This window comes from Camponotus vicinus, unplaced genomic scaffold (genome assembly GCF_025532165.1).
Source record: "Camponotus vicinus isolate PSW18456_S1 unplaced genomic scaffold, iyCamVici1.0 SCAF_7, whole genome shotgun sequence".
In the NCBI taxonomy this organism is placed as follows: domain Eukaryota; kingdom Metazoa; phylum Arthropoda; class Insecta; order Hymenoptera; family Formicidae; genus Camponotus; species Camponotus vicinus.
In genome coordinates, this window is record NW_028141979.1 from 1036267 (window position 1) to 1058064 (window position 21798).

General features: G+C 41.6%; 1 protein-coding gene and 1 long non-coding RNA gene across 3 annotated transcripts in view; one reads left to right on the forward strand and one right to left on the reverse strand.

Annotated features, from left to right (window-relative positions):
* Nucleotides 1-21798, forward strand: part of LOC145974869 (zinc finger protein castor homolog 1) — a 79261-nt gene that overhangs the window by 50298 nt on the left and 7165 nt on the right. For both annotated transcript variants that reach the window (XM_083104939.1, XM_083104940.1), the window contains exon 7: nt 21097-21675. In XM_083104939.1, the coding sequence (XP_082961065.1) occupies nt 21097-21675 (579 nt within the window). The remainder of the gene's footprint in view (nt 1-21096; nt 21676-21798) is intronic.
* On the reverse strand, nt 7372-10798 carry LOC145974872 (uncharacterized). The gene is made up of 4 exons (XR_014439829.1): nt 10453-10798; nt 9850-10350; nt 9573-9765; nt 7372-9438 (listed from the first exon to the last, which is right to left on the reverse strand). It is a non-coding gene; the product is annotated as an uncharacterized LOC145974872 (long non-coding RNA).

A 21798-nucleotide genomic window follows, 5' to 3' on the forward strand; every position in this document is an offset into this window, starting at 1 on the left:
ATGACCCTGCTCGCGCGAACAAAAGGAAGGTGAAAAAAAGAGAACGAGGTGGAAGAGAGAGAGACCGACCGCTGGCGGGACGCGACATCGTCGATCGACGCCTCGTCGCCGCTGATCTGGTTAGACCAGGTGATTTGTAATCGACGGCACTTGTAATCGTTGAGCGAATCTATGATTAGAACACGGTGACAATGTCGTCGATCAAATATAGACGGCGACCCCTGACCTTTAACGACATCGGGCTAGAAATATAAATCGATGCGCGTTCGCCAAAAGTCTGTGCGACGAATATATTTGACGGACGAGTTTGTAAAATTAAAAGTGTATTTTATTCAATTGCCGACGATGCTATCGGGGAGCACCAAATGAATGTGATTTTAATAGAGAGAGAGAGAAAGAGAAGAAGAAGACTTTTAGCTCCAAAATTAGTCTCATTTTACTCCTTTGTTTTTTACGTCGCGAAATTTACTCCATTTGCTTTTTCGAAGGCGAATTTTCTAACGAGAATTAATAAAATCGTCCTCCACGCCGTGGAATATGCTGGAGAAATCGCATCCAGCCCGCGCGCGCACACCCGAGACATAGTGGACCCGCATCTTTGAGTAATTATCGCGCATTCCTGCATGCCACGTGACAAATCTGAAGTTACACGTAAGCCGGCTGAGAGCACCGCCGTCGGCTCTCTCTCCCCTTTACAGCCTTTATTTGCCACGATCCTCGCAAACTCGTGAATCGTGGCGCAACCTGACGAATCGCCGCTTTCAGTGTTTTGTGCCCGAGGGCCGTTCCCCCTTTATTGGAATATCCGCCCACAGCATTATGGGAATTATCAAGGAAATGGGATGAGTGCCAACGGCTCCCACGAGGGGCTCGAGAGGGAAGACGGGAGGGTTGCTCTTCGGTCGCATTGATAAAAGAAACCCGGGATTTATACATATATCAATCCCCTGTTTCCTTTCCGTATCGTTTGAAGAATGCATATTTTCCAATATTTATATATATTTAATTAAAGAATGAAAAAAGAGTTTTGTAGCGGGCTTTGATTTTATTAATTACCTGTAAATTTATAAATGTAATCGTGAGTGAATTGAGCTAGACTGTAAAAAAATATCGGAAGGGATGATTGGCAATTATGGACAATTTTATGTTATGAATTTATGGTTAATGAAATTGAATAATTCATTTGTATGTTAATTCGTGTACTACCGCGGTATCTCCAAATAATATTTTATTTATACATAAACCAAACTATAAAAAAAAATATATAATTTTTAATTGCTTGCATTTGAAATGTGCTCATGTGCGTTCCGCATGACTGCGTAGAAATATCGCTCGCCGCATGCGGTCATAGCTCTATGTTACGTAAACACATCGATGTTTCTTCGTAAATAGGAACATCATTAAAATCAATCGCTTCTCCCCGCTGTCGCTTCATTATTGGCACGCGAACTATCATTTCCTTCGAAAACACTAACGACGCCAATCGACAGTTTGTCGCGCGATTCCCGTCCGTTGAAACCGCGAAAAGATTCCGCGACGGAAATCACGGCGACGATGAGAAGAGCGCGCGGGGGGAGAATGTCGAGTAGAGAAAGAGAGAGTGGGCGGCCTCCGTTGGATTTTCTGGTCCAGTGACATATTCTCGTAATTTCGTATCGGCCAATCAACGTTGGCCGAGGATATTAAACGCGTGGTGGGATCTGCGAAATGGAATAAAATAAAATGTGTACGTTGTACGCGTTCGCGACGGTATCGGAAGAAAGAGAGAAAGAGAGAGAGAGAGAGAGAGAGAGAGAGAGAGAGAGAGGCGCGAGATGAAGGAGGCAAAGAGTGAAAGAGAAACGCGAGTGACCGCGGGAAGAAGATAGAGGCATAGATGTATGCGTACGTGGAAAGAGAAAGAGAAAGAAAACACCGAGAGAAAGAGACACGAGCGAGAGAGGACGGAGAGAGGGAGCGATGGAGAGAGAAAGAGAGAGAGAGAGATGCTAGCAATCAAAGCTGATTAAGCCCACAACTGGGGAATCTGTGGGGCCAGTGTCTCACGCCAATCTCGCCCAATCAGCCGGTTGGCCGGGGAGATTTAAAAAATAGAATGCCTACTGTCAATTGTCCCATAATTTAAATAAATCGAATAAATGGACAAAGTGGCCAATTAGAGTAGTTGCTGGTTGCTGCTTTAACGCATTATTCTCTCTTTCTCGCAGTGTCTTCGACTCTCCTCTCTCGTCTCCTCTTCCCTCCCCCCCTTTGCTTCTCCTCGCCGAAGATGCGCTTCTATTCTCCCCCTCTGGGGGTCCTCCCGTCGTTCTTTTAATTCTCCGCGTTTGACATCGACCGACCACCTTGTCTTCACCGTGCCTTCATTATATCGTGAAGAAGATGATCGTCCGTGTATGTGCAGCGTAAACGTATGATGTGCTTGCGCGAAATTGCCGATTAGACCGTTAAGCCTCGGCAAACTCGATTACAGGCACGGAACTTTGCAGAATCGCAGCTGATCGGCACCTCGAAGCTTGCCACCGACTCTCCGGACAGATATCCCTGCTTGAAATTCTCTCGCTTTGAAATCGATTGAATCTCAAACACATTAGACTACCATGTATTCGCGCTGTCTCGATTACAGGTATAAATTTTGCGAAGCTGCAAGCTTTATCGCGCTTATTTATCTTTAATAAAACTTGCCTGCAAACTAGCGAATAAATTCTCCGGAGACGGTGCTACTTCGTTATTTTGACATTAATATTCCGAACACAGATTATGCTGTGTGCATTTTCGTAGACTCGTTAAACTCGGAAATAAACCTAAGACCTGAATCGCGCTACCGTTTTATCGCTGAACGTAAATTCGATGATAAGCGAGGTACGTTGTCGGAGAAAAAAAAAGAGAACGAGAGTGGTTCGTGCTAGGCCATCTCGATCTATCTTGATGAAATGTGTGCGGAAACTTGTCGGGAGTGTCTCTCTTTCTCTTTCTCTCTTTCAGTCTTGGCCTCCGAATTCTACTTTACTAATTATAACAATTTACGACTTTAACAATTATCACCATCGTACATGCGCCATCAGTCTGCACCTGTTCGACATACGTTTACGAAGTAGCTTAATGGCCTCGTTGATATCTGTACCCATCAATTTTGTGCGAGTACAATTTAATTAAGCCTCGCTATCGCGCTACTATTACGAATAATATCGACGTTGTCGATTCCTAATGACTGCATCTGTCAATTCGTAAAGGAAAATGCTTAATTAGCCGACGATCATCATTTTTAAGACTGACAGCGTTATAAATAGTATCAAAAATTGCTCGTTTCAATATTTACATCGATTTCAATTATCGGGTGTGTTTTTAATATGCAGCCGGATTGAATAATCAAGTCATAATAAGGTAGTTTTATTTCCATACGACGTTGAAAGCATCCTGTTATCTAGTAGAATCAAGAGGGAGTTGCGATTCGAAATGATTGTTTTCACATGTCTCTAATTACGCGAAGCAGGCTCATTAACATGAAGTCGCGAATCTGGCAGGCGGATAATTCTGGTAGACGCTCGAACGTATAAACGTGCCCTTTTACACAGGCTGCCAGTTTGAGCAGGCAGGCAAGCGGATAACAAATAAAGCATAAACGGGAGCTACGATAAATAACTGGTGCACCGCTCGTTGCATATAGTGCCCTCCAGGGTCTCGCTCCTCCCTGACTCCTCGTACCTCTCTTTCTCTCTCTCTCTCTCTCCGTTCTTCCTACACCCACTCCCACTATATTACCTGCGCGCAGGATTCATATACGTACGTGCAACGATTCAGGCATCGAGGAGTTGAGACCTCGGCGACCTTTAGTTTCCGTTCATAATGCGCGGACCCTACCACGACTACGGGAAATTAAAGAATCTTTTGGCTGCCTTCGTACGTGCTTTTTGGAAAGCAATCTCATTGCGAGAGATGTATCGGGCTATTATGGTAGCACATCGATATTCGCAAGATTGCTGAATCACTCCTAGTACAGTCATGTACTATGTATTAAGAATTATTAAATTGAAAAGTGGCATAAATTTCTTGCGAAATTAATTTCTGCGAAAAGAATAACTTGGTTGAAATTATATTAAAAAAGATTTGAAAATGATTCTCGTATATTTTATCGTGTCATCTTTTTATACGTCTCTGAAGAATAAAACGAGCAAAGATGGGAGATAATTAAATATTCATTCGACATATGTGTACTCTTGAAGTTTGAATAATCGTTTCTATGGAGAGAGGGAGAGAATAATTTACTTGCACATAATTCTGCCAATTTTTACGAGCCGATTCTCATTTGCGTTTAAACTCGGGAATTGGATTTCATTATCCGAAATTGAACGACGCGATTGGGCGATGACGGACGATCGCCGTTTCGTTGCCACGTTCGTTTCTCGAGCGAGCAACCGTTAGCCTTGAAGAAATACCATTAAAAAGCGATATGCGCGATGAAAGAAAGCGAGGGAGACGGAGAGGAAGGCGAATTTCACGGTTCATTCGAAACTTTTTAAACGAATTTACACGCCACGCTCTACGAAGGGGGTTGAAACTTTATATTAAATTAACCGCCAAGTAAATATTTGACGGGTAAATTACCGGCGTTTCTCGTTTTGCTCTTCCTTCCATCAAAATCCCCTCGTATCGAATCATCGACAAACGCGCGATGGACTCTCCTCTCGCGCCGTTTCTTCGCCCATGATGATAGCGATGTTTATATCGCTCGCGACATTTTTTTTCGATACGCGACGATAAAAGTACGCGACGACAATTCCAGCCATCGCAGTAACGATCGAGCGGTTCACCTAGACTCGTGCAGACAATGGCCAATTTCGTCGACGGGGACGCGAACAATGCTCGCCATAATTCGTGGTCCACCTCGCGTTCTCAGGGGTTCTCGCGAAACGGCTCGTCATCATCGTCCCCGCCGTCATCTCCTACCTCGTAAAAACCCGCAGCTCGCCTTCAAGACGCGGCGGATACGAAATTTTATTATTTATATATTTGAAATTTATTATCGCGCGTGCGCCGAAGGGCCCCGGTCTTCCGGCGAGACCCTTCGTCCCCCTCGCCCTCCGTCTCTCCCTCCCGTCCTCGCATCCTCTCGCGTCGTTCGGCCTAATTTATCGTTCCTCAACTTTTTATTAATTTCCTACTCCTCCCGCGGAATCGCGATCGTCGCATTAGAAGGATCGTCGCGACGGTCACCGAAATCCACATCGATGCACAGACGGAATGTCGTCCCCCATTTTTCGCTCTACCATCCGGCGTAGCTCGAACACCCTTCCCTCTCGTCCCTTCGAATTCTAGACTTACCGAGTCGACGATGCCACCTTTCTTCGTCTATCTTTGCCGTTTACGCGCTCTCGATGCTATCGGGCCGCAGAAGAAAGGCATTTTTCCGCAAACGGTCATGCGTACCCTCCGCTTTTGTAAAAAGGGATGCGGAATATCGAGAATCAGTGAGATACTTGTGGATTACAAAAAATTAAATCGAAGCAATCGATTATCTGTCTCTCTCTCTCTCACACACACAAAACTAATATTAATATTGATTATTATAATTAAAACATGCGCAAAATGTTTTCCGAGAAATAACTTTCCGAGAGAAATTCTCTATAAACTGGACAAAACTACGTATGAATGCGCATTAATATGACACCTTTCGAATCCATATCCCTCGCTAACGAGATTTACGCCAGTATCACGCGAAATATTTCAGCCAGTCCGCTCAAGCAAGAGAAGTATTAAATATCTGCCATCTCCTTTTTGCCGATCTTGGAATTCCAGTCTCCCCCTCCGCTTCCCCGTTCGGGATTCGACGGATCTTGCGAACTTAGCGCGCGGGAAAAAAGGGCCTCGACTAATTAATAGAGCGGGATTCGAAGGACCCCGAGGGGAGAGAGGGGACTGGCGACGAGTTGGGGAAGAGGAGAGAAGGGGGAAACGCGCTTAGGACCCTTGCGAAAAATAAAATACACCCGCGGAGTAAATTAACGTAGAGCGAGGAGGAGGAGGGTGGAAGAAGAGGAAGAGGAGGGCGGGCAGAGGCTGTGCCGCGAGCTTAATTAATAGAGCGAGGATCTGAGGCGGTGGTGGTAGGCCCCCGGGAGGATTCTCAAATCTCCGCTCGTTTACGCTCGTTTTTTGCACGAAGGATGATCGCGAGGACCAACGGTCGACGGTAAAGGTCCCGCTCATCACCTTGCGCAACGTGTCATTTACCTCATTATCGAAAATACGCCGGGAGTTTTTTATGCAAATTTTCAATCCTGTCATTCCCTCTCGCTGCGACCCGACTTGGCATCGTTAATTATAACGGGTTGCTTAATTAATGCAATTTACTACCTCTTTTTTTCCTCGCGTTCTTCTTCATTTTATATAATTATATTTTTTTTGCTCGCTTTGCTGTTCCTATTCTTTTTTTCTCGATTAAGTCAGAGTCAAAATCAACATATTTATTGAGTTTTGATTTGTTGTATAATCATTTTCATCTATATATATGTACTTTATCGTGCAATTCCGCGGGAGTAAAATGGGTTAGAGTATATGATCGACGATAAAAATGGCTGGTTGAAAAAGGGAATTGCGAAACAGACGAAATGAATGCCGCGATGTTGGCCGCGCTCGATTGGCCCCGATCGATTTGTATCGGGAAACAACTATTGGCAATCGCATGCCGTCCTCGAAACTCAGGAATTCATCGTTGCCCGATCGGACGATAGTCTCCCCGGTCTCCTCCAACCTGCTGTCGTCCTCGTTTTTCTTGGCCGTCGTTTCGCGATTTTTCGGTCGCCAAGAACGCATCTCATATCGGCTATATTGAATTATCCGCATAAAATTAGAATTGAACGAAATAGTATATTCCAATTACGCGACGCGATGCGCAATTCTTTCTTATATCGTGCAAAAATATATATAGAAGGTACCCTACATTTGTTAAATCAATATAAAATACACTTATGATGAACAGGTTTAATTATTAGTTAAAATTTACTAATATTGCAATTAACATTTGTGCACCAATTTTTTGATTAACTGAAGTATTCTAATTATGAAGATTACCTTTTCAAAAATATTGAAAAGGACTCAAATAATGAGCAAAAAAAATTTTTTTTTAATTATAAAATTAGATGAGACATAAAAATTCACATTTTACTTCAATAACAATATTGATTGTGAATATTTGTAAGAATTGCATCTGTTTTTATTTCTTCTAAAAAAAATATTGACATCCATTTATAATGTTTAGACTTTTGCCATTTATCTCTAACAATCTCTTCATTTTACTCCACTCTTTTTTCTTTTATTCGTTTAATCTATCAGAAAAAATGATATAAAAATGTTATAATAGAGTTAGGCTATATTACTCGTATGCAGAGCAATTTGCATTTTTAAAGAAAAGTACATATCCAATCGAAAATTATTGTTTAGAAAAATTGTGTACTAAAGTTTTAAAATAAATAAAAAAGAAATATTTCTCGATGATCAATAAAAGAAATTCTCTCGAAGCCAAAACGAATATCCATGAGAATTCAAATTCTAACAGAGACGGTCATTTACCCCCTCGGACGTTTACAGAACGTTTCCTCTTCCCTACACGCTCAACGCTAACTCCAGTTAAACGTCATCGATAGACCGGCGAAGCCCTTCGTCGCGTTTGCCGCGAAATGAAGACATCGCCGACATCGGGATGACTCTTAATCATCGCTGACGAGTTGGAAAGTGGACTCGCGCCGAGAAAATTACACGGTGTGTCCCTCGGGCCCGATCGTTGATCAATCACTCGTCTGCGAGCGAGACGACGGCAGCCCGTCAGCACCCTCGTGTACACTCGCGGCGAGCCAGATCGAGTCTTTTTCTACTTGTGCTCTCTCTCCTCGATTGTCGGCTTCGCGTTTTGCGAATCATTTTAAATATAGCTCTTTCACCTTCCATCATACGTGGTATTTGAATTCAAACTAACGATATATCGACCGATTTCTAATGCAAATTTTTCTCTATGTTATATTTTTTTAATATTTTTCTCGCCTCTTTTTTCTCGAGTAAGCTGGCTCTTATCCGATTGAATCTTTCGAGGTCGCTCTTCTCGCAGGGTTTTTAGATCATCTCCTCGCGTCTTCCATTCCTCTCGCGTCTTACTAATGCGCTCGAAAAAAGGGTCTCCCGAAATATACGGAATATCCGCGGGCGCATCGTCGGCCGGCATCCGGTTGACTATTTCGAGAATATAATCACGAAACGAAGCGCCTCGCCGCCGCGGGCGAAAGGGGGATTGCGGGGGAACGCGAAAGAAGAGAGGAGAGACGAAAAAGGGATTGAAAGGAACGCGCCTCGCGGGCGGGGAGAAGGGGCGACTCTTCTCTTCGCAAGAACCGTTTCGCTTCGCGTTTCCACCATTCTGCATTCTCTGTCGCGTTTCTGCGTGTCTCGTCGCCGCCGCCGCCGCCGCCTGTTTCATTGGTCGTCGAAGTCTTAGTTCCTAATGGGCCGTATCGAGTTCGTTACGTACGCTAGAATATCATAGTGACAACAGTGCGTCCGCGATTAATTCCTCCTATCCTTTCAACGTGTCCGATCGCGAAATAACCGGTATGGAGAAGGATTTATGAGTCGCAGTGGTACATGTCGATAAAGGCAAGATTTCCGCGTTCTTTCGCTGATATTTTTATTGGAAAATTTTCATTGAGAGCTGTAACGAGGGGGAGAAGAGGGGAGGGGGAGATAATTCCATCAGAAAGAATCGTCTCGATATATTTATTCCGTAAACATGTATATCGCGTGAAAAAATTCAGACTAGATTCTTCGAAAGCTTGTGTTTCGCGCGATGTTGCTTTTCTATTCTTCCGCGAAGCGTGGCCCGCTTTTCCCCGAGAACGAAGAAAACCGCAGACTCCCCCGGTCGCGTCGTTAATAAATAGACCTTTTCTCCTCCCCCTCTGTCTGTCCCGCTCGCCGTTCGCTCCTCGTCGTAACTCGCGGCTCGGAGCTCGTTGCCTCTTCGGCGTTTTAGTAATTCGAGTTAGCTCTTCGACTCTCTTCCTTCTCTGACGGCGTTCTCCTCCTCCCCTCCCCCCTCCGTTCGTCCGACTGTTATTTCGCGCTTGATGCGAAAAGCGAGAAAAAGGAGAATCGTCAGCGTCTGTGTGTGCGAGTACCAACGTGTGGAAACAACCGAGAGAGAGAAGGAGCCGTGGCAAAGAGAAAGAGAGAAAGAAGAGAGACGAACAGAGAGGGTCGAGACCAAGACCACGAAGTCGCCGATTGTTTTAGCTCTAGGCCGCGTTAAAGCCTGGGCCAGGGGGGGCCCAGAGGGTCAGGGCCGTGTGCGAAAGGAGTTGGGCGCGAAGATGAGTTTTTCACGCAGATTGCCGGTCACATACACTCGCCACATATGTCGTATTCGATGCACAATCCAATAAATCACTTACCCTGCCAATATTTAACACAATTTATTAATTATGTGATATGTGAATACTAAATTTATATTTAATTAGAAGAAAAGATGATTTCAATCATGATATTAATTTACGGTTAATTTATAAATATTGCATCAATTAACATACTCGCATACTTGTAATGACTGTTGACTATTGGTGCTTGTCTTCAGGCTATACAGGTATACGTGGTAACTCTGTTATATATTTTGTTATATTCCAAGATTAGTATAATCTTTGAAAGTAATTCATTCATTTCTTTTTCTTCTAAACTATCATTTAATTACACATTTTCTCTAAGCAATTAATAATTTTTTTATATCTACAAAAAATATACAAATATGACCATATTATATTTGCACATAAATTTCGTAATATAATATTTAATTATTTACTCTTGTATTACCTGTTTGAAATTAAACTTTGTACAACTATCCTTAGCAGCCACAAACATATTTAATACTGGCTCTACTATATGTTTAAATGACTGCTTCTTTTCTATTTTAAATTTTGATAAGTATCTGCAGAACCAAGGTAGTCAAGGTAGTTAAATGGACAACAAATATTATTTCTTCATTGGGTGGTATATGTAGTAGATAGTCAAAAGCTTTATATCAAGATCAGGATGTATCAAAAATATTACTATTTCATGTTTCTGCATAGTACATATGAGAAACTCTGGGTATAATGCACTTTTCTTAATGCAGGTTTATACCATAAAGAGATACGGATCCTTTCTCATCATCTCTATCATCTTGATCTTTGAAATCATGTTTAACATAATTAATATCTCCTTGTTATTGAATTGTACAAATGAGGAAAATGGAAACTCTTTGTCATCATAGTCATCGTATCCTAATACTTTTCTTCAATTTCAAAGGTAACTTTATCTTCGCCTATCAAATCTCTAAAAAGAATGATATAATCTGAATAAATATAAAAATGGCATGGCTTTGTATATGAGGACTGTGCAAGCAAATTTATTATAAATTGATCAACTAATGTGTACCTAAGTCTGAAGCCAATCATTACAGGATCTGATATATGTTTTGCTTTAATAAGTTGCCTAATTCTTCGGAATTCACAAGATATCCTTTGTTTTATATTTTTCAATTCACTTTTGACTCCTAGATCTCTCATCTCAGAGCACTCTCGAAAGATATATGATTCTATTCATTTCTTTTTCCTTTTTTTCTTGAATGTTGTTTTAAAAATATATATATATTTAATCTTTAAGGAAAATATCAATTTATTTCAAAACCAACAGTTATAATATCCGGACACAATGCGTTCAGCTCGAAAATATCTAACGACTAAAATAAATGTTAGAGAGGTTAGAGAGCAATACAAGATCAAAGTTGTCCGACAGAGGTCTCCACAGTCTCTGTCACTCTTACCCAATCGGTATCACTTACACTGTATATATGAATGAATGTATGAATGATTTCATTCACCAGCGTTCACTCATATGAATGAATGTATGAATGATGCATATATATATATATATATATATGAATGAATGAATGTATGAATGATTTTTCAATACTGTCGATATTGACGATCCAGGTGGAAACTTAGGGATGCATTTTGCGCACAAATGCATTATATGCACAAAAAACTAAATGTGCAAACCGTACAATTCATGAAATTGTATTACATTGTGAAATTATTATTCATAATTTGCAACTAAACTTTCTTGCTCCATATTTGATTTTCTTTCAACGTCATAAACACAGTACACATACATACAGAAAATAAAGGGATTGAAAGAAATATTTGATATATACAGTGTATATTTGTACATTTAAAAAAATAATTATTAAATTATACATATATAAATTACACTAATAGTAGTATATTCTCTTTCTTAAATACTAGACACTACAAGCGACATTTATTTTATATATAAATATAAATTTTATATATGTATATATATATATCTATTCTAATTTTTCGTGCCTCTCAACAACTGTCAAACTATTAACCTTTGATCCACGATGACAGTCACTCGATGCTCCGAATATAACACACAAGGCAAATTCTATTCTTTCATCTCTCTCATCTTTAATGAAGATATATATCTCAAGTATATGTGTGTATGTGTGGGCGTGCGTGTGTTTCGTTTTGCACATCGCGTATAGTTTTGATCGACAAGAATTGCACGTACATCGATAATTTCTCGATACGGCCCTGTTTGCGAATTTTCTAATGCAAGAAGATCGTAGGAGATCGTTCCTGCTTGTTTTTTTCTCTTTCGCATCTCTTTCTTTGCCTCTTTCACGCGACGAGGCGGAGACGATAGGCAGAGACGCGTGCCAAATCATGCGAGCGGAATCGGAGAAATTTAAAAAATATTCTAAATTTAATTACCCTGCCGTCGGACGACCCTCGGTCTTTCGAAATCGTGCGGCCTGCCAATGCTCGTGTTGAAAAATAGCCGATCGACGAACCGAAGCGTGAATTGAAGACTCATGCTTTTGGAACATTTAAGCTCACGCGAGATATTAAGAAAGGTAGAGAAGATAGATAAATATAAATGAATAAATAATGATATCATTTGTGAGTTTTAATATTAAATATTCTCCCACAAAAAAACTTATTAAATTAAGTATTTTATTTTGCTAAAAAATCTTATGTCAAAATTATTTTATTTTATTAATAAAGTGAATATTATCTCTCTCTAATGAAAATAAAATAGTGTCATATTCTTTTTTTCCATTCCGTTTTAAATAAGAATTGATTAATTTCATAAAGGAAGAGAGGATACTTTTCTTCTACGAATTTCTTTGCAAAATATTCTTAAATTTCCACACTCTTGTCTGTTGTCAAGTGATATAATTTCAAAATGGCGCTTATATATAAAGAGTCGGGAATGAAATTGCGCTCGCCGAGTGCTGGCAATCGACGTTTCGCGAGAAAATAAAACGCGACAGGAGAATCTCGCGATTGTTCGCAAGCGGATCCCAGACGTTGGCGCAAAATAGCGGCGCGCTTAATAGTAGCTCCATGCTCGTTATGCGCTCATCTAACCGCCTTGTTAAGCTAACAGTCGCTATAAGCGCGCAGCCGAGAATATTCAAAGTTATTGATATACGCGATCTCGTAAATCACGGAATACTTTGTAAAACTTTTGATGCCTCCGTAGCCTCGCGGATAAGAGAAAAATCGACGCGGCATCTCGGACGAGCATCAAGGATACTCTCGCTTGATGTGCGAGTCCTTATACGATCAACACGCAGAGCGAACTCGTTGCGCCAGTTTGTCGTAAATTTCCGTTAACGAGCTGCCCGCGCAACGAGCGCTTTTCTCATGGCGCGCGAACATGGGAGAAGCAAAGGAAAAAGAAAAACTACCCCGCGAGAGAAATATGAAACTGAGAGACTCGCTCTCACGCGCTCATAATTTCCCCCGCGCGGAAATGGAATTGTTTATTGGCGGGCCATTATTAACGCGGACAGATAACCGACCACCGGTTGCCACCGGTGATCGACGTCGTTGCTGGCGTTAATGCAACTCGCGTTGATCGCACGCAACGTCCTCGCTACTTCAAATTCAGAGACAGATGAAGACGGATGGACGCGATCGTTTTGCTAACCGAACGTGGCCGAACATGCGAGTGAAAGGAGGACTTAATTCTCTTAGAAAGCTAACACGCGAAACGATTAACGCTAATCTGGTCTTACGCAGCGCGGTAAAAGATTATACGACAACAGGCGAGACAGATATAAGGCACATTATTACACTAATCGTTAACTTTATTAATCTGACAGTCATAAGTAGAAAAAATGTTGGCGTAGAAGACGACAGTTTGCAACTTCCTGAAAGTTGTCATGATCACGCTAGCTCAATTTCTAATATTGATAGATTTCAAAAAAGAACTCATTTCGATTATACGTCATAATTTAGTTTCGGCGACGTTTATGTTTTTACGATTGTCGATAACTGCGACAAATCGTTTCCCTTTGATCTTATTTAACCACCAATAAGGGTAATCGGTTCCCAATATTTCATCACGACCGCTACTATCGATAGATTTCCCCGACGAACAGCCCCTTTATTTCCTCATCGCCACCCCGCCGCCTCCCTCTTGCCCCCTCTTCTTGCGCCGGAAAAATCGCTGAATGAAGATCTATCGCGCGAAGCGAGGGAGACTCTTTCTCTTTCGATTCACGGGAATCGAATTTCTTGTTTTGACAGCGGATCGCCGATCCGTGGCGAGCTGTGTTTTGTAGGGCTCGCCGAAAAGTTTTCGAAAGTCGAACAAAGAAGAGCGAGAAAGAGGATCGCGAGGAACGAACCGGCGCAGTCCTTGTCCCCCCCCTCCCCCCTTTCTCTCCCCTTCCGGCTATTTGAATTTGTAGAAAGGGTTCGATTCTGTTTATTTTCTGGGGGCCACGGAGGGAGAAATTGTGTGCATGCGTGCGCGTGTATACGTGCGTGCGTGCGAGGGGGTAGATTGCGCGCGCTTATATATATCGGGCCTAATGTTACACGCACGGCGTTTCCCCTCGTAAAAACTTTGCGCGTCCTACGTAAGTAAGTGCGTTTAATGTAAAACCAGGGGTCGAGAGGTGGGAGCTGCGCATGTGAAGAGAGAAATGTCGAATATAACGTAACTCGAATCGTATCTCTATCCCTGATAACAAGAGAAAAAAGCAATTTCAAAATTTGCGTTATCAATCTTAAAATCAATTTTATAATGTACATATGTATAACATAAGTATTTTTACATACAATTCTAATTACATAAATTCTGCGATTGCAGAATTATACGTTACATGGAGAAAAAAAATTTCGTACAGCAGATGTCACACCTCAAATTTATTTTGAAATAATTACAACATTATATTTTACGTGGATAGAGAGCGAGGATTTTATTTAAACCCTCGCGTTTGAAATTTTTGTGCCCGAAATATTTTGCACGGCTACGTCCCCTTGTTAAATTTAACACGCCCGTCATAAGTAAGGGCGCAGAGGGTTCGCGGCGCTCTAAAAAGGAAGGGGTTGCACAAGGGGCCAAGGAGAAAGGGGGAAAGGAGAGTAAGAGGGTGTATTAAGTAGTACGCGTGTAATACTGCCCCGAAAAAAATCTATACGTGACGGCGTCCAGCGGGACGAGGGCGAGCCGGATTAAAGAAAGAGAGACTGGTGGGCTCCCTTTTCCCTCCTCCCCCTCCCTCTTCGTTCATTTACTATGGGTAAAGCGATACCAGTGCTGCGATATTAACAAACGTGCTCTTGTGAGGCAAAAACAGCAAGAAGGAAAGCAAGGCCGATGCATGTTTTAATACGAGGGTACTAGTTTCGCGACACGAAAGCCTCTAGACCGAGAAATCCAAGTTCCTCTTACACGTTCCTTTCCGATTTCGAAATAACGCCATCATCGAGAAGAATAATCGCGTCGCCGGAGTCAATCATAAAATTGTCGCTTGCAAATCCCCCAAGATGGTATCATCACGTCAATGCACACGCATCTGCAAGCATCTGTTTAACGCTCGACAGGAAAAACACATGTACTCGTTTCTCAAAGTCGTTACGTCGAGTTGCGTAAGCCAACTGCGCTGACGTTGATTGGATGAAAGAAGGAATCTATTAGAAATCTATTATCAAATATTTCCAAGAGTTTAGCAACTTTAATTATCTTTTACTTATAAAATTTCAATAAAAGTTGAATCGAAATGTACATTTTCGTGAAGAGATGACGATGGCGTTTCTCTGGCGAAAGGAAGAAATTAGAGATAAACAATTAATTGCGCTTGATGAACAGAAGATTGGACGAACATTATTTTGTGCAAATTTGTGGAAACGGTAGAAATCAGAACGACTCGAAGCCGGCAACGAGTCCGTTCTTTCTTCACCTCCCCCGGTAAAGAGGACGCACTAATTATAATGAACCCGTTCGCCACGAATGGGAGAACGGCCATAACGACGTTTATTCTCGTCTCGAATGATTCTACGCGTCGGACAGTAAGAAGAGGATAGGCCTCTGAAGAAGAAACGCGGGGATATCACGCCAACGAAGAATTGAAGGTGTTAAACGGCCATCTCTTTGTAGCACTAATTGTTCCAGAAATGTATATTTTTTTTTAATTAAACTCCCACGTCAGAGACTAATAGACTGATTATAATCTGATTATAATCTTGGCGATAACTTGCTGCTAATATACGAAAGAGAAGAAGATTGTCGAGATTCGAAATGCTGATACCTATCGCCAAAAGACTCGTGAGATCTCTCAGCCGTACGTTCGACAAAAAGAACGTTGAAAAAAGCAGATCTTCTTTCTTTGATGAAATTATAGCGTACATTCGTCATCCTTACCATGCAATTCGTGTAATAACGTTTATTTCAATATATCCGAAGATTATTACTCTGAGAAACGCAGGAAGAAGAAAGAAAGAGAAGAAAAAAGCGTCGGAGGTATAATCGAGGGGATAAAAAAGAGCGATAGAAGCGAGATAAGGAGGGATGGATGATGTAGATGGAAAGTGCTAAACGGATGGCAGCGGAATGGGACGAGTCGAAGAGAATAGCGAGGACCATAACGTAATTTTGACAGAAATAACATCGTCGCGCACGTTCGCCGAGAGACAATAAGTTCGCGACACTCTTGCGGATCTTAGAATAGTTTAGCGTCGGCCGCTCTCTTCCTGTCTCTTTCCATTCACTTTCTCCTTTTCTCTCCCCTTCGCCTACCCTCGTCCCACCCCTCGTCTCCTACACATTGTCCCTTTGTATACGAGTCCCCGCTGACGCTGGCGCCAATATATTCCTAGCACACATTCGAACGCTAGAAATCCATCATTCGCACAGTCGACACAGTTTTATTCATGAAAATGATCGATATCGGCGATACATATAGCTGGTTACTTATTATTGACCTGGATGTCAAAATTTATGATGACGGATATTAAAGGTACGACATATTTTAAATTCTACTACAAAAATTATTTAGAATTTTTACTGGTCGTAATTTGAAATGTACGTTTCGTTATATATCTCGAGCGAGTGACATTTATCGCGTAGCAGAAACAAAATAAAGATGAGGAATTTAGTCTCTTTCGCTCGCCATGTGGCAGAAATACTCCGACTATCGAGTACCCTAACGTCGATTCTGGCTTATTAAATGGCATCTGGTCGACGGTTTCATTCGCGAAGCCATTTTTCCGGAAACAATGTCGCTACGAGGACCATCGAGAAAGGGTTGCGAGCGAAAGGGGGGAAAGGAGGAAAGTGCGACGGAGACGTGCACGGGGTACTTCGTGCCTGCATTTCTTCTTTTTTTCGTCGGTATTTAGAACCTCTCGAGAAGAAAAAGCGTTCAATGGGGGTCGCCGCGGCTAAGACGACGAATCAGCGAGCGCAGCGGGCACTCCACGCATTATCCAAACACGCAGTTTCGTAGGTTACGTTACCCCTCCGCATGCGTGTGTAAGCGTAAGTGCACGTGTAAGTACATATACGGAGTGAGAAAGAAAGAAAGAGAAAGAGAGAGACTGGTACACGTGAGCGTGCGATGGAGGCAACAGCCGTTTTCGGTACCTTCGTGGCTCGTATAAAGGGTTATTCGCTCGGCCCACGGATTAAATGATAAAAAAGGAGAGAGCCCCGGCGACCCTGAAATACGGGGTCTTTTCAGGTTCGGGCCTTTTTGAAAATTTTAAATTCCCTCCCCTCCCGCGCCCCTCTCGGATTGTCGTTCCGGCTTCCATCTCTCCACTGTTCGCACTCCCCCTCCCCTTCTCCGAGCAGCTTTAAGAACTACGTATGAAAGGGTTCGAGTTTCCAAAGCCTCGCTGGATCCGAGGAGGGAGGGAGAATCTCGGTTACGTGTCGTCCTCGGAGTATTCATATATTTTTTAAGATTTCTTTTAAGAGCTCTTTAAGCCTCGTCACGTCGCCTTGTTATATGCTACATTTGTGGTGCCATCGATAACTACGCGTGGGTGGTATTCCGTTTCTATGCAAAGAAAACCTTATATTACCGTGCATTTATTTTCTCTCATGATAATAACAGAGGAGAATTTTCATAAAATCTAATTTTCTTCACGAAAATTGCTCCACGTAACTTGGAGCAATGTTATTTCCCAATTTGGCACTGTATTAAAATTAATTAATGCATTACAATAAAATTAATTATTGAAGCAAATTGTTCTATGAGATCTAATCAATTTAACTTGTCAATAATTCTGCATCGAGATTGCGTATCGATCGGTTTTCTGTTTCCCAAGGCATCTCAAGCTCGCGACATTTCGTTTATGTGTCGTCGCGATTTTCGTTTCTTCTCGGCGCGCATAATTATTCTCGCGTCGAAATCGCGCCTTATTCGTCCGAGAGACTCGCACAAGCTCTCGCCGTTTAATATTCATCTCCGATTAATACGATATTACGACGTACGTAGACCTTGGCCCGCCGAGGAGCACTCCTCGATTACGTACTTGAAGCTTCGACCCGGCAAACACGGCGGCGCCGGCACGGTCTTGTGCGGATTATGAATTTGTGCAAATAATAATTTTTCGCAGTGCGAAAGCCAAAGGTGCCTCTAAAGAACGCTGCAGCGGCACGCAGCTGCGTTGCGTAATTACACTGCCAAAGGATAAATTAATCGCCGTAATGCCGACTGTTATGCAACGGCGCGTAACCGGGAGCATATCCGGTGACACGGACGTTTATTATTATTAAATTTGCTGGAGAGTTTTTACCCGGAGAGGTTCATCGAAGAACGATTCGAATAGGGTAAAATGTCCCGGCAGAGAAAATGTCCCATTTATTTCTCAGTTTTATCGAAATTTGGTAGAAAACATTTTTTTAGTATTTTCAAGAAGTTTATCTCATAATTGAAATATTTCAATTAATCAAAAATTTGCAATTATTATTATTGTAATATTAGAAAATCTTTGGGATTTTTTCCTGAATTGATAAATGTTATTGAAACAGGAGTTGTAATAGATGACTACATAATCAAGAGAGAAAGCGCATAGAATTGCTCCGAATGCAATTTTATCGTTAAAAAATTTTCAGACCTCAATAATTTTGAAGGAAAACAATTTGTTAAAATTTGTTAATATGTATTTTTAATCATTTTTTATTTTATAAAAATAATTATCATTATGTTTTTATATATTCGCATTATATTCTTCAAGGCATAAGATAGTTATAAAATATATACAAACAGTGACATATACAAATATTTTTTATTCGATATGATTTTCTGTAAAACTGCAAAAATACCTCACATAATATACTCTCTAACTCTATCATCATATTTTTTAACCATTTTTTCTAGCAGATTATAAGCAAAACGTATAAAACAAAAACTACCAAGGCAAAATAGGCATTGTTAGAAGCAATGGCGAAGATCAAGGCAATACAAACGAGAATCAATGTTTTTTATTTTTTGAAAGATGCAATCTTTAAATATTTACATTTAATATTTTTATTGAATTAAAATATTAAAAAAATTTTACGTCTCATCGAATTTTATTATTGAAAACAAATAAATTATTTTTGTTAATTATATTTATTTGATATGTTTTTCACCAAAGTTTAGGAGAAAACACATTCTTTCCATTCAAAAAGATCTTATAATTAGAATACTTTAATCAATCAAAAATTGATGCAATTATTAATTATAATATTAGTAAATCTGCATTATTTTTATCTATCAATAAAAATCTATCCATTAAAAATGCATTTTATATTTGATTAAAGCAAATGTGGAACACATTACATCGTTTTACCCTGTATGGGAATTCTCGGTAAAAATAATATAAGGGCCGCAGAGATCCATCTATCCAAAGATACCGCGGGAGAATAATGTTCGCCGAATTCTTCCCTCGCCGCCTTTTTCCCTCTCGTAACCTTCGCCCCTCTTTCTTCGCTTTCTTTCTCTTTCTTTTTTTCTTTATCTTTCTTTTTCTCTTTTTCTCTCTCTTTCTCTCCCTCCGAGCTCCCTCTTTCTCTGCGAGACCAAAACCCTTTCTCTCTCTTTTTTGTGCGTGCATACGCTCTCGCAGAAACGCGCACGGGCGGCCAATGTACGCGCGTTTCCTTCGCTCCTGACGGCACATATACCACCGCGAAGAGCGGGGCATCTCCCCGCGAACCTTCACGAGAAATATTCGACAATTTTTAAACTCGTTCCTGAACGCATTCAAACGTGCGCGCACGTAGACATTTCTGAGAATCGACCTCAGTCGACTGGTAGAGTGCACCGAACGCTGGATAGCTGTGATAAATGCCTATGGGATTAGAACACTCGGGACTCCGAGTCAATGTGATTTATTATCGCTCCGTAATCGGTTCCGCAATGTCCGATAAATTAACAAAATGTATAAAAGTTGCATTTCGAATGCAAAGATGGATAGATCTCGGTGAGTCGCAGAAAGTGCATCTGCAGGAGATGCAGCTCGAATTAGACGGACCAATATTCGATCCGCAATTCTTATTTTCTTCATATTTGCTGATATCTATCTAATTATCTATTTTACATTTCGCATTCGTTTCGAATGTTTTCGATACAAAAATATCGACCTTTGCGTTCGAGCAAAAATCGATATCTTATTCGGGATTCGAGACACGCGCTCGAATAATAAAATTTTAATTCGTCCCGACAAAAGACAGAAATGCAAATGCGCCGGCTGAAGAAACGACTTTAACTGTAAAATTATTCGTTTAGGCAAGAAAAAAATGGGGGGAACGGCGCAATTTATTTTCATCTCTCTCTCTCTCTCTCTTTTTTTCTCGTGCGATTACATCTCCTCGGGAGATAATTATCGCGAGCGAGGATTGGTCAACCGAATTGCGTCTCGCGCTCAATATTTTCTTGCGTGCCCCGGCCGTTTCAGGCCTTTTAGGAGCGCTATGAACGAACGAAGCAAGTCGAGGTAAATGCTTACGCGTCCTCGCCTCGCCCGCGGCCACACCGCGCTTTTTTGCATACGCGTATTGCGATCGGGCCGATAGTTTTTTACGCCGACCATTCTTTCCTCTCCCGCACCCTGTCTTCCTTTTTTTTTTCTTTCTCTTTTTCGTCCATTCGCCCTCTCTTTTATCTCGCGGCGCGGCAACCTGGACAACCAGTTTTCGGTCGCGCGCGGGAGAGACCCGTAGGTCGACGAACGGTGCGCTCATAACTCTCGCGATATGTGTATCAGAAGTCATTCTGGCATGCGTGTCTCCTCCGGTGGGTGCGAATGCGAACCAGAGTACTATCCAGAACGGAGTGGTTCGGAACACGGTCGGTCGGTAAAATGACGCGGTTTGCCTGCGAGGTACTGTGTACCAGCGAGGAATAACGTACCAGCGATCGAATGTCTGTCCAGTTTATGCTGTATCCCCTACTCGGTAACCCATCGAGCTTTGAATTTGAATTCAAGACGCAACATTTAGACTTTCTCGATATTTCACGAATGCGTTGATGGCTGTGCATCGAATTAAAATCATGTCAACGCGCATATATTTATTTATTATAAATTAAATAAAATAGAAAATTCTCTAAAATAGAAAAAAAAAATCTTGAAACCATCCCGCGAAATAAAAATCTTATTTTTATCTTCTTTTCTTTTTAATTACGAAATAATTCTACAATAAAATATATTTAAAAAAATTGATTTAATTCGACAAAAATAAAATTTTCTGTTTGCCTTGTTACAGCTTTGCTCAGGCAGAGTATGTCCCCGGTGGCGGATTCTCTGATGAGCGGTTCCAAGACGTCGGTCTCTCAGCCGATCATCGATTACTCCCGATACGTGAAGAGATACATATCCGGTCAGGAATGCGGTAGCACATATTGCAAGGAACTGGGTTGTAGGGAGCACTTTCATTGTCTAGACTGTAGCGGTAGAGTATTCGTAAAGAAGGAGGAGATGATCAGGCACTTCAAGTGGCACAAGAAGAGGGATGAATCCCTGCAGCACGGTTTCATGAGATACTCGCCGACAGACGATTGCTCGGAGAAGCATCCCGGCCGAACCTGCCCGCACAATAGAAAGCAAACCCATTATCACTGCATTCACGAGAATTGCGACAAGGTATACATATCGACGTCGGACGTGCAGATGCATGCAAATTATCACCGCAAAGATTCGGCCATCATACAAGAGGGCTTTCAGCGATTTCGAGCCACCGAGAACTGCGCGACCGAGTATTGTCAGTTCGCCGGTCAACGGACTACGCACTTTCACTGTCGACGGACGGGATGTCGGTACACATTTAAAAATAAAGCCGATATAGGTAAGAAATGACTAATGTTTGCATCGTTAACACAGACTTTGCGTTCTAGGTCCAAGTTATTGTCAATCAAACGTTTCACGCATGTCGAACGTTTGAAATCGATATTTTATTCTGAAGAATGAT